This window comes from Mustela erminea, chromosome 9 (genome assembly GCF_009829155.1).
Source record: "Mustela erminea isolate mMusErm1 chromosome 9, mMusErm1.Pri, whole genome shotgun sequence".
Taxonomy (NCBI): Eukaryota; Metazoa; Chordata; class Mammalia; order Carnivora; family Mustelidae; genus Mustela; species Mustela erminea.
Genome location: NC_045622.1, coordinates 64,525,111 through 64,538,669, shown reverse-complemented (window position 1 = coordinate 64,538,669; position 13,559 = coordinate 64,525,111). Strand labels below are relative to the sequence as shown.

Here is a 13,559-nt window from a genome sequence, read left to right as displayed (position 1 = left end):
TTTATTTCTTTTAGAGAGAGTGTTCCTGCATGCAGGGTGAAGTGGGGGCAGGGCGGGGGTTGGAGCACAGAGGGCGAGGGAGAAATAGTCTCTCCACTGAGCAGGGAATCCAATGCAGGGCTGGATCCCAGGAGACCCCGAGATGATGACTTGAACTGAAAGCAGTCACTTAACCGACTAAGCCAGGTGGGTGCCCCAATATTTACTAATTATAGCAATGACTCATACACATCTACCTAAATGAGTACTATACTACAAAGTAATCTCCTAAAAGTAAAAAAATGAATTTACGCCCAAAACGATGCCAAAACTTCAAAGTTTTCACAACTTCACTTTAGAGAAGAAATATGTAGTTTATAAGCTATAGCAGGGAAGAGACACTTTCATTACTTTGCAATCTCCAAAATATATACAGAGAGAACAATAATAATAATAACTCAACTCTCAAAGATAAGAGACCATGTCGTCCTTGAAATCTCTTCTCCCTCAGTTCCAGTGTTGCTCCCAAGTGGTTCTTGCTCTCCTTTCCAGACCCTTCGCTTCTATTCTTCCTGTCACCACATACTCAAGCCATTCCCCAAGGCCATTAATTAATCTCGCCTCTCTTTTTTCCAAGTTTCAACTAATCAGATCCTGTACTGACAGCCCCACCCTTGCCAAGGATATCATCTCCAACAAGGACTTCAAAAACAAAACAAAGTAAACAAAACCCTATACATGTTAAAAGCTAACTTTCCTTTCTTTTCTAAACAGTTCCTTTTCATAGCTTTCCTGTTTCTGTTAAAAACCACTACAATCCATTGGTCATCCACAGCTGAAATTTGAAACTTTTCTGACTGTCCCTTTCATTTCTCACACCCAATCATGAGCTGGCTACAAGAGAGCAAAATTCCTTCACCCACCATCCCCCACTTGTCCATCCTCACCACCTCCGGCCCTAGAACCTCTCATTAAGGCTACTACAATAGTTTCTTAATTCCAATATATGCCCAATCCACTCTAACCCAGGTCCATGGCCCATCACCTCTCAGAAACCTTGGAGGCTCTATGGCACCTACCCCACTAACCCAGTACTCAAAGTCTTCCATGCATTAACCACAATCTATTTCTATTGTTTTATCACCAGCAATAACTCTCTCTTAAATATTCTATATTTAAGAGAATATTCTATACTGCAATCAAAAAAAATTAAAAGGAAGTCCCCATAAATGACTGATTAATTCCTGACTGCTGCAATAGTTCACAGGGATGCTCCGGAGCTAACAGCAGTCAACAAATATCCAATGAATATCCAATGAATGAATGAATGAATGAATGACTAGAATGGGCTTACCCCTTCCTCCTGCCGTTTGTTTGTTTCTATATAATCACATCCCCTCTTTCAGAGTTTATTTCAAAGAAGCTTTTTTCATGAAATAATCTCACCAGTAAAAAGAAATCACCTCTTCCTTTAAAGTCTAATGGTGCCTTCTTCTAACCCACTCAACATCCTCTATCCAATAATACTTATTTCTTATCTCAACCACCAGACTTTACATTTCTTTTTTTTTTTTTAAGATTTTAATTATTGGGGTACCTCGGTGGCTCAGTGGGTTAAGCCTCTGCCTTTGGCCAAGGTCATGATCTCAGGGTCCTGGGATCGAGCCCCACATCGGGCTCTCTGCTCAGCAGGGAACCTGCTTCCCCCTCTCTCTCTGCCTGCCTCTCTGCCTACTTATGATGTGTGTGTGTGTGTGTGTGTGTGTCAAATAAATAAATAAAACTTTAAAAAAAAGATTTTATTTATTTGAGATAAGGAGCAGAGAGAGAGCACACGAGTGGTGGGGGAGGGCAGAGAAAGAGGGAGAAGCAAACTTTACATTTCTTAAGGATAAGGTACCTGAGTAATGTAATTGAGAGAGAGAACCAACCATCTCTAATGGTTGATTAATTTCTTAATTTGCCTACCAAAATTTAATCTCTTTGAAGGCAAAAATTTGTATTTGTTTCTCCCCTCTCCCCCAACTCTACTACCATCCCTAGCATTGGGCACAGTATCTAACACATGAAGTATCTATTAAATAGTTAGTGAATATCCATTTCAAAAATATTTTAGAATGGGGACGCCTGGGTGGCTCAGTTGGTTGGGCAGCTGCCTTCGGCTCAGGTCATGATCCCAGTGTCCTGGGATCGAGTCCCACATCGGGCTCCTTGCTCGGCAGGGAGCCTGCTTCTCTCTCTGCCTCTGCCTGCCTCTCTGTCTGCCTGTGCTCGCTCGCGCTCTCTCCCTCTGTCTCTGAAAAATAAATAAAATCTTTAAAAAAATAAAAAAATAAAAATTTTAAAAAAATATTTTAGAATGTCCAAACAATTTTACAAAGTGATAAATTATAACACTTGTTTTGGATATTTAGTCTGGTATTTAATAAAGCAATTATGATATTAACTCTTAAGAACCCAAAAATAGCAAAAATGAGCTACTGGGACTTCATCAAGATAAAAAGCTTTTGCACAGCAAAAAATGGTCGACAAAACCAAAGACAACCAGCAGAATGGGAGAAGATATTTACAAATGACATATCAGATAAAGGGCTAGTATCCAAAATCTATAAAGAACTTATCAAACTCAACACCCAAGGAACAAATAATCCAATCAAGAAATGGGTGGAAGACATCCAAATGGCCAACAGATATATGAAAGTGAAGAAAAAGTGTCCAACAGCACTCAGCATCAGGGAAATATAAATTAAAACCACAATGAGATACCACCTCACATGAGTCAGAATGGCTAAAATCAAGTCAGGAAATGAAAGGTGTTGGCGAGGATGCAGAGAAAGGGGAACTCTCCTATACTGTTGGTAGGAATGCAAGCTGGTGCAGGCACTCTGGAAAACAGTATGGAGGTTCCTCAAAAAGTTGAAAATAGAACTACCCTACAACCCAGCAAATTGCACTACTGGGTTATTTACCCCAAGGATACAAATGTAGTAGGGCGCCTGGGTGGCTCAGTTGTTAAGTATCTGCCTTTGGCTCAAGTCATAATCCCAGGGTCCTGGGATAGAGCTCCATATTGGCTCTCTACTTGGCAGGAAGCCTGCTTCCCCTCTCCTGCTCCCCCTGCTTGTGTTCCCTCTCTCTGACAAATGAATAAATAAACTTTAAAAAAAAGATGCAAATGTAGTAATCCAAAGGGGCACGTACATCCCGATGTTATAGCAGCAATGTCCACAATAGCCGAACTAAGGAAAATGCTTAGATGTCATGTCCATTGACAGATGAATGGATAGAGAAGACATGGGGTATATATACACAATGGAATATAATGCAGCCATCAAAAAAAATGAAATCTTGCCATTTGCAACAACATGGATGGAACTAGAGGGTATTATGCTAAGCGAAATAAATCAGAGAAAAACAATTATCATATGATCTCACTGATATGTGGAATCTGAGAAACAAATTCCAGAGGATCATAGGGGAAGAGAGGAAAAAAATAAACAAGATGAAACCAGAGAGGGAGATAAACCATAAGAGACTCTTAATCTCAATAAACAAACTGAGGGTTGCTGGAGTAGAGAGGGGTAGGAAGGATAGGGTGGCTGGATAATGGACACTGGGGAGAGTATGTGTTATGGTGAACACTGTGAATTGTGTAAGACTGATGAATCAGACCCGAACCCCTGAAACAAATAATACATTATACATAATAAAAAGTAAAGAAAGAAAATAAAGAAAAAAGAGCTTAAAGATACTAATCTTGATATGAAATTAACATGGTATCTTACACAGAATAGACACACAAAAGGTTATTGTATGAACAAATTAATGAACATATTAAGGCAAAAACTCTACTCCTAGACAATAAAATCAGTGGACTTCAAATTTCAGAGTCAAAACAAAAAGGAAAGATCTAAACAGAAATTTTTTCTTAATATTTTCCATTCTAGGAAGACTGGCAAGATAAACAGAAACAGAACTAAATCAATCCCAAAGTCTCTCAGTGAAGCAGACAAGGGACAGACAAAATACAATTGCATAGCAGCATTATCAACATCTTGTGGATGAACACTTGTACTGGGATTTACTGTTTCTTGCCAAGCCTTTCAGTCAAGAATTCCCTTTCTCTATAAGCAGTTGCAAGGACAATTTGAAGGGAGTGCAACAAAAGTAATAGAAACATCTCATTTATGTCATCAACCAAATGAGAAAAAATGAAAAAAAATTGGCTCAAAGGTTTAAAAATCTTGGTACTAGATTCAGCTGCTACTTACAACTGGGAGTCTGGGCAAGCCATCAAACATCTCATAAGCTTAATCTACCTCACCTATAAAATTAAAGAGTTATCAGGGTACCTGGGTGGTTCAGTCAGTGAAGCGTCTGCCTTCAGTTCAGGCTCAGGTCATGATCCCAGGGTCCTGGAATTGAGCCCCAATTTGGGCTTCCTATTCAGTGGGGAGTCTACTTCTCCCCTTCCCTCTGCCTGCCACTCCTCCTGTTTGTACGCACTCTCTCTCTCAAATAAATAAATAAAATCTTTTCTTAAAAAAGTTAAAGAGTGGGGCACCTGGGTGGCTCAGTCATTGGGCATCTGCCTTTGGCTCGGGTCATGGTCCCAGAGTCCTGGGATCAAGCCCCGCATCAGGCTCCCTGCTCCATGGGAAGCCTGCTTCTCCTTCTCCCACTCCCCAGCTTGTATTCTTGTGTTCCCTCTCTCACTGTCTCTTTTTGTCAAATAAATCTTTAAAAATCTTTCTTTAAATAATAATAAAATAAATAAAATACATAAATTAAAAAGTTAAAAGAGTTATCTGAGGAGAAAAAATTATTCTTAAGAGATCTTTAAAATAAAAATGGGGTTTGAAAAAAATTTTAACATTGTCTGGTAAAGTTTTCAATGTGTGTAAATTAATAAATATGACAATTATAAAGCGGGGAGGTTAAAAGGACTAAATGGTCATAAGTTTTCCACATTTCTCCTAAAGTGGTAAAATATTAATTCTAAGTAGACTGAAAAGTTAAGTATATATTATAATCTCTAGAGCAGACATTAAGGAAACTATACAAAAAAATACAGTCAAAAAACTCAGTATCAAGGCACCTGGGTGGCTCAGTCGGTTAAGCATCTGCCTTCAGCTCAGGTCATGGTCCCAGGGTCCTGGGGTCAAGCCCCATTTTGGGCTCCCTGCTCAGCGGGGAGCCTGCTTCTCCCTCTCCCTCTGCCTGCAGCATCCCCTGCTAGTGCTCACTCTCTCTTTGTCAAATAAACAAATAAAATCTTTAAAAACAGGGCGCCTGGGTGGCTCAGTGGGTTGGGCCGCTGCCTTCGGCTCAGGTCATGATCTCAGGGTCCTGGGATCGAGTCCCGCATCGGGCTCTCTGCTCAGCAGGGAGCCTGCTCCTCCTCTCTCTCTCTCTGCCTGCCTCTGCCTACTTGTGATCTCTCTCTGTCAAATAAATAAATAAAATCTTTAAAAAAAAATCTTTAAAAACAAAAACAAAAACTCAGTATTAAAATAAAATACTGAAGTATATTCAAGTAATCTAAAAGAAGGAAGGAAAGGAGAAACAGTGGAACAAAAAAATTGGAAAACAGAAACCAAATAGTAAAATTAGTGGCCTTAAATCTAACCATATCAATAATTACATTAAATGTAAATGGCCTAAACACAACAATTAAAAGACAGAGATTGTCAGAATGGATTAAAGAACAAGACCCAACTACATGCTCTCTAGAAGAAATCCACTTTAAATATAGTGGTATAATTAAATTAAAAGTAAAAACAGTAAGGGCACCTGGGTGGTTCAGTCACTTAAGAGTCTGCCTTTGGCTCAGGTCACGCATGATTCCAGGGTCCTAGGACTGAGTCCAGCATGGGGCTCCCTGCTCAATGGGAAGCCTGCTTCTCCCTCAGCCTGCTGTTCCCCCCACTTGTGTGCACTCTCTCACTCTTAAGTAAATAAATAAAATCTTTTAAAAAAGGTAAAAAGTAGGGGCGCCTGGGTGGCTGGAGGATTAAGTCTCTGCCTTCAGCTCAGGTCATGATCTCAGGGTCCTGGAATCGAGCCCCGCATTGGGCTCTCTGTTCGGCAGGGAGCCTGTTTCTCCCTCTCTCTGCCTGCTTCTCTGCCTACTTGTGATCTCCCGTCTGTTGAATAAATAAATAAAATCTTTAAAAAAAAAAAAAAGGTAAAAAGTAAAACACAGCTCTATTCGTAATCATCAAAAAGGGGAAATAACACAAATATTCAAGGATTAATGGATTAACTTGGGTATATCCAGACAATGGATTAGTTAATAAAAATAAGTATGCATACTGGGGCACCTGGGTGGCTCAGTCGGTTAAGCATCTGCCTTTGGCTCAGGTCATGATCCCAGGATCCTGGGATAGAGATCTACATCAGGTTCCTTGCTCAGCAGGGAACTGCTTCTGCCCCTGCCTGCTGCTCTCCCTGCTTGTACTTGCTCGCTCTCTCTCTGATAAATAAATAAATAAAATCTTTTTTAAAAAAATAAGTATTAATACATACACACAATAACATGGATGAATGTCTAAGGCATTACCCTGAATAAAAGAAGCCAGTGTCAAAAGGCTACATACCAAATGGTTTCATTTGCATGACACTGTGGAAAACACAAAACTATAGCAATTAAGAATAGAACACACCATTGGCTGACCACAGCTGGAGGTGCAATGGCAATATGAAACTTTCTGGCATGACAGAACTGATGGAAACCTGATTTAAATTCCATAGAGATTTGTACATGTGTTTAAACTCATAGAACTGTACATCAAAAAGTCAATTTTACTGGAGTTTAAAAGTAAAATAAAGATTAAGAGAATGATCACTGTGAACCCTTCCAGACTATGATTTTATGAATGAGAAGAAGAAAGGAGTGTGAAAGGAAGATCAAGGGAGGAGGGTGAATGCTAAATCCTACTGACATAAAAGCCACCACTCATAAAACCCTTCTGATTACTGCACAAAATAAACAAAGCAAATCCAATCTTCAGAAACTCATTCCCAGAAGAGGCTAAGAAAACCAGACATTCAGATCCAAAATGTGGATATTAGAAAATGCCTGTGAATGGCTCTTCTTGTCTGTTTCTATATTTTATACTTTCAAGAAGCTGCCAGTTTCTCCTGGCTAAGTGCCACTTTCCCTGCTTGGGGTTACTCAGTTTACAAGCATTCCTTTATTTATATCCTATACTCTCAATGATGGGTTCTTTGGCAGTCACAATAAAGACTCTGCCAGAAAGATCAGGGCTCCTCACCGAACTAAAGTCCCTGAGGGACACAGCACACGAGTGACCGACCTAACGCCGGCTAGGCGGTGAGGTGTTTCTAACAAGTGCCCCATCACCAAAGCCCCCAAAGGAGGAAGCCGCTGGAGACCAGGCGCCGGGCACTTCTCCCTCCTCTGAACAGCCAGACTGCCTCGGGTGCAGCTGGCCGTTTTGAGGGCTGCCCGGGTGTGGAGCGTGCGCTCTGCAGAAGGTTCTGCCCAGCGACCTTGGGTAAGTCCCTTCCTCTTCCAGAGTACAGCGGTAACCTGGGTATTCTGTCTAATGAGGAGCTCCCCATCGCCCTCTTCGAGTCTGAGACTTTCTGGGCGTCCCCCCAACCGCCCCCCACCGTACCTTGCCGAAAGGAGCCATCCAGGCGCCTCAGACCCCATCCCCGCCTAACCCTCCCGCCACCGCTCACGGGAAGCCCTGAGGGGACTAACTACCCGCCCCAGGGCACCGCCCGAAGGCAGGAGCGAGGCAGAACGCCAAACCCCTGTCTCTGGCCCCTGTGCGCGGAACAGGCCGCCTGGCCGCATTCCTGCTCACCCCCCCACCCCCACCCCGGGCTCACCGCCCTCCCGGGCCGGTTTCCACCACCGGGGGGTGGTGGAGCGCGCGCCGGGGAGAGTCCGGCTTGGGGACTGGGACGTCGGAGGTTGGGGGGGGCGCCCACCTTAAGCTGGGATTTAGAGACCTTGCCGCTGTGGTCCAGGTCGAGCGCGGTGAAGGCGTGCCAGATGGCCTTGAGCAGCTCGTCCTTCAAGCCCCCCATGGCCGCGGCGTGGCTATTTTGACGGCCAGCCTGCCTCGCGGACCCCAGGGCGAGTCTGACACCCCTCCGTCACTGCCGCCACAGCCGCCGGCCTTTCAGTCACCTGACCGTGGCAGGCCCCGCCTCTTCTAAGCCCCGCCCCCTCGGCTCCCGCTCCGAGCCTGGCGCGCTGGGGTGGGAGTGCAGGGTGGACTCGGCAGTGCACCGGGCTTCCCACCCGTGCTGGCCTTTCCTCCCGACTTGGACGCTGAGCACAACCCCGCAGGTGCTCGTGTACCCCATACCTACTCGGGCTACCTTTGGGGCTTGCGACCCCCATTCCTAGGAAAAATGAGAGTCGGGGTGAGGCAGCTTCCAGCCCGCGCACCGCAGTGGGAAAAAAAGAGCCCCGCAACTGTCCCGCGGACGCGCCACTGTCTTCGGGAGAACTAAGAAGAGCCCCTGAGCAGTGGGTCCTTTGCTAGCGCAGCTCCTGGCCAGAGAGGATGTTGGGGGGAGGGGGGAGGCAGGGAAGGGCTTCTGAGAGAAGGTTTATATTAACTTCTCAAACGTTTCTTGATGCCCACTATGTCGTGGGCCGTGGGGGCACAGAGACGAGGTTTAAGGTTAGTTGAGAAGCCACGGAGTCAGGCAACCCTTTCTTCCTAAACCTCAGCTGTTGAGGGTCAGTTCACAATTTAGGAAGGGTTTGATCCCGGTTATTGTGCCGTTCTTGGTATTTCTGTGCTTGCACAATAGGAGTTATGAGAGGATCACAGCAAATCACTCCACCTATTTTACTAGTTAGAATGGGCGGACCCTTTAAACGAACACAGCCAAGCCTATAACAGCAACCTCTTCATCATAGATGTTTAATTAGTATCTGTTAACGACGGTCACCTCAGCTCTCTGTGCTTCAGATCCTCCACATACAAATGAGCATGTTGCACCAGCTGTTCTGGAGGGGTTTCTCTCATGTTCACATCCTGGGGTAGTAAGGATTGCTGGCTGACTCCAATCTGATGATGTCACCAGGCACAGTTAGTGCCTTGCCTCTCCAATCCAAAACTAAATCTGGGCAATATGGACAGAAGAACAAATACCAAGAGTTTTCAAAAGAAGGTCATTGTGTTGGTGGTATAGTGGTGAGCATAGCTGCCTTCCAAAAGAAGGTCATTCTCAGATCAAGTTTGATTTTTGTTTTCCTCTTTTATGTTCCTAAATACACACATATGTACCTTATAAAGAAGGGAAAAAGCATCATAAGGAAGGGGATTGGGAAAAAGCAGAAAAGGAAGAAACTGCTCAATGAGTTAGAGACCAAAGGGAACTTGGTAGGCCAGAGGAAAGGATCACCTAGGTGAAGGGAGGGGGCATAAGTAGAGGGACTGCTGGTCCTTCACTCTGACCTTGAGGCCCTACCTCACTCTATCACCATTTGCCAGGACTTATGTTGACATGCCAGTATCATTTCTATCATTTATCTTCCCAGCTCCAGGCTAAATCTGCCAGTCAGGAAAAATACATGATTCAACCTTTAATTTCTGAAGGCCAACTCAGCTTTCCCTAGGCAGTGACAAAAAAGAAACTCTCCTTATTCTCAGGGTTCAGTTTAACCAGTAGGTGGTTCTCTCAGTATCTGTTAGCACCAAACAGGTATTTCAAAGCTTTTTATATATAATCACATGACTAGGATATTCTGAACTTCCAAATTCCCATTTCTCCCACAATCCCAATTCTCATAATCCAACAAGTTTTAAACCAGATAGATGTCATGAAAAGAGCTGTGCTTTGGAACCTAACAAATTGTATTAGTTCTCTAGTACTGTGTAACCAATTAAACCAAATTTAGCTTAAAACAATAATAAACATTATCTCAAAAAAGAAAAAAAATCTCATATTTTCCAGTGGGAGGAATGGGACACATAACTTGTCTCTTTAATTCACAGGTCTTCAGATGAAATAGAGCTCCAGTCAAGGAGCCTCATACACCTGGTCGTGACTTAGGCAATCCTGGACTTTCAAGGCAATTCCATGAAAGGTACATGAATTGTAGTGGCTGGGATGAGGTAAGGACTATGGTGGATGGTCTCCAAGATGGCAGCAATTAAATCTGTTCCTCTCTATGGATCCATACTGATCTAAAGATCAACAAGTAAGGGCGCCTGGGTGGCTCAGCCTGTTAAGAGGCTGCCTTCAGCTTAGATCATGATCCCAGGATCCTGGGATCGAGCCCCATATCGGGCTCCCTGCTCAGCAGAGAGCCTGCTTCTCCCTCTCCTTCTGCCTTCTGCTCTGCCTACTTGTTCTGTGTGTGTGTGTGTGTGTGTGTGTGTCAAATGAATAAATAAAATCTTAAATAAATAAATATCAAGAGGTAAATCTAATTCTCCTCCCCTTGGATATGAGCTGGATTGAGCGGCTTATTTGACCAACAGAATGTGGTGAAGTAACAGCTTCGGACTTTTTTTTTTTTTTTTTTTAATTTCTTTCCAGCGTAACAGTATTCACTGTTTTTGCACCACACCCAGTGCTCCATGCAATCCGTGCCCTCCCTAATACCTACCACCTGGTTCCCCAACCTCCCACCCCCCCTTCAAAACCCTCAGATTGTTTTTCAGAGTCCATAGTCTCTCATGGTTCACCTCCCCTTCCAATTTCCCTCAACTCTCTTCTCGTCTCCATCTCCCCTTGTCCTCCGTGTTATTTGTTATGCTCCACAAATAAGTGAAACCATATGATAATTGACTCTCTCTGCTTGACTTATTTCACTCAGCATAATCAAAAATACAGAACGCTTCACGAATTTGCGTGTCATCCTTGTGCAGGGGCCATGCTAATCTTCTCTGTATCGTTCCAATTTTAGTATATGTGCTGCCGAAGCGAGCACCAGCTTGGGACTTCAGCTTGGGAATCAGATGACAAAACGCCTTTCAGCTTTCACCTGGATTTCTTGGAATTCTTTCTTTGGAATGTTCCTTCTTGGAACCTCACCACCCTGCTGTGAGAAGCTAAGGTCACATGGAAAAGCCACATGAAGAGAGAAAACAATGCTGGCCATATCCTAGCTGTTTCAAACATACAGCCCGGACATAAATGAAGGAACCATCTTGGACGGTCTAGCCCCAGCAGACACTGTATAGAAAAGAACCCAAATCCCAGACATATGACCCCAGTCAAGCTGTCCCTACCATCTCCAGCCATTTTTGTGCCATCACCACTGAGGCCCCCAGACGCTGGGAAGCAAAGACAAACCATCCTTTTTGTGCCCTGCCCAAACTTCTGACCCCCTGAATGAGTATAATGAAATGGTAGTTGTTTCATGCCACTAAGTTTTGAGTGGTTTGTTATGTAGGATTAGATAACTGAACAACAGTGAAAAGATAATGTTCCCAAGATAATGTTTCCTTCCCCAAAGAAGATTCTGGTCTGGCCTACTCATTCTTCCCTTCCCCTGATTTCTAGGGGAGTTCTACCTTCCCAGACTAGTTCTTAAGCTGTTCTTTGTCATGGAGAACTAAGAAGAAAAGAAGAAGGAAAGAAGACCACAATGCAGAAATCTGGGATGTGGGGGGAAGAGGTGAAGGGACAGTTGTTGAGAAGAAAAGAAAAGCAGCTCTAGCATGTGAAGGCAATGGGTAGGAAAGGGGGGATTCTCACAAGTCTCATGGAAGACTCCATGAGCTTCACAGCCTTTGAAAGGTATAGATAAAGGATTTGAAATCTTTTCAAATAGTTTTGGCTAGATAGACTTTTTTCTTTCATTCAGGACCAGATTAATTATGGCTAATACTTATGGCTTATAAGTGTTATAAAGGGCACTCCCTCCCCTTGGACCCCATTCCAGACCACGCTGTGTTTTTCTGCTAAGTGCTACAGAGGAAAAGTATGGGTTGATATGAGTGTGTACAGGTGAACATGTTACGCTCTCCGGAACAGGGAAAGCTGCAAATGAGGAGGGACAGTGAGGCTGAGTCCTGAAGGATGAGTTGTAGCTAACTGGGCCAACGTGAGAGAAGAAACTTCCAGACGAATAAGAGCCTACATAGAGGATGGTTTAATCAAGAAACCCAAGTGAAGGCCAGTGTAGAGTGTGGAGAACAACAGAGAGAGCAGAGAAGTGAGAAGAAATTGGAGAGGTTGGCATCTGAGGCCAAATAAACCAGGAGCGCCAGGCCTGTCAGTTAGGTCTGTAGAGCTCTTATCTTCCCCAGGGGTCTGAAATACCACGTAATCAGTGGCACGATCTGGCAGCAAGGAGCAGAAATGCCGAACAGCTCAACAGCTCGGCCTGAAGTTGCAGATGTGGGAGTGGTGTCCAGCCCCTGGCCACTCGGCTGCTGATAGCATCTCTATTACGGCCATACTGCAGCTTTCCTAAGGACAAGTGGAAGCTTCTGGTTCCATGGGAAATTTCACAAATCAGGTTATGGGAGTCAGGCCAGTTCCACATCCTCAAAGCCAGGTGAAATCGCAGTCCCTTCCACTGGGAAAAACAATAGCCCTCTCTGCCTCACAGGGGTGGGTTATTATGAGGAACAAATAAGATACTATCTGTGAAAGCACCCATATTCACTAAAGCCTATATAAATGGGAGGGGCAATAGTGACGAACAAGAAGAAGGAGAATAATAATAGAGTTCTGATGCCAACAAGGACAAAAACCTCTGAGGCTTTAGGGTTGGGTGGTTTGCTCAAGGTGCAAAAGGAGCAAAATTTGAGCTTTTAATGATGAGAACCGTGTGACAGGGCTAATTCTTAAAGCCTTCTCAGACAACAGTAGCTGGAGTTTAGGCTGAGCCCAGTGTTCTATGGAATATCTTGACTTAATGATCTTCTGTTGAGACCAAAGTCAGATCTACTGACCCACTGAATGCATGAAAGTCAATGTCAACATTACCCACTGAGGATAGGGATAAGGGTAGGCTTCACAAAGGTGGAGATTGAGTCTTGAAAATTAATTAAAGGTTACAGACAGCTGGAGAGTAGAAGGAAGGACAGTTCAGAAAGAGGTAGGTGAACGTGCAGAAGTATGAAAGCCAAAAAATAAAATAAAAAATAACTTCAGGGAGATAAAAAAAGAAGGAAGAATGTAGAATGGTATTTTGGCTAAGGGCTCCTGGGTGGCTTAGCTGGTTAAGCATCTGCCTTGGGCTCAGGTAATGATCCCAGAGTCCCTGGATCAAGCCAAGTAAGGGTCCCCGCTCAGCAGGGAGTCTGCTTCCCCCTCTCCCTCTACTCCTCTTCCTCCTCCCCGTTTGTTCTCTCTCTTTCTCTCTCTCAAATAAATAAAATCTTTTAAAAAATAGCATTTGGGCTACATGATATTGTGATTTATAATAAGAAACATATATAGTTGACCCTTAAACAGTGTGGAGATTAGGGGCACTAACCACCTCACAGCTGAAAATCCATGTATAATTTTTGACTTCTTCAAAACTTAACTGCTGATAGCCCACTGTTGTCTGGAAGCCTTACTGATAAAATAAACAGTCAATATATATTTTGTATATGTATTATGTACTGAATTCTTACAAT

At 43.7% G+C, this 13,559-nt stretch overlaps 1 protein-coding gene, 1 long non-coding RNA gene and 1 other non-coding gene across 5 annotated transcripts in view; 1 reads left to right on the top strand and 2 right to left on the bottom strand.

The window, feature by feature from the left end:
• The window catches only part of SWAP70 (switching B cell complex subunit SWAP70), a 69,184-nt gene extending 61,027 nt beyond the window's left edge, over positions 1 to 8,157 (bottom strand). For 2 of the 3 annotated variants that reach the window (XM_032357402.1, XM_032357400.1), the window contains exon 1: positions 7,945 to 8,041. Coding sequence is in view for 1 of the 3 variants with exons in the window: in XM_032357399.1 (XP_032213290.1) it covers positions 7,945 to 8,043 (99 nt within the window). In the remaining 2 variants the exon portion in view is untranslated. Of the gene's footprint in view, positions 1 to 7,944 lie in introns of all 3 variants that reach the window. The other variant, XM_032357399.1, reaches the window with a different exon arrangement.
• LOC116598506 lies at positions 7,209 to 13,105 on the top strand. The gene is made up of 3 exons (XR_004289096.1): positions 7,209 to 7,499; positions 9,972 to 10,063; positions 10,889 to 13,105. It is a non-coding gene; the product is annotated as an uncharacterized LOC116598506 (long non-coding RNA).
• Positions 10,806 to 10,912, bottom strand: LOC116600400. Its single transcript, XR_004289614.1, has one exon. It is a non-coding gene; the product is annotated as a U6 spliceosomal RNA (small nuclear RNA).
• Positions 13,106 to 13,559: the final 454 nt, after the last annotated feature.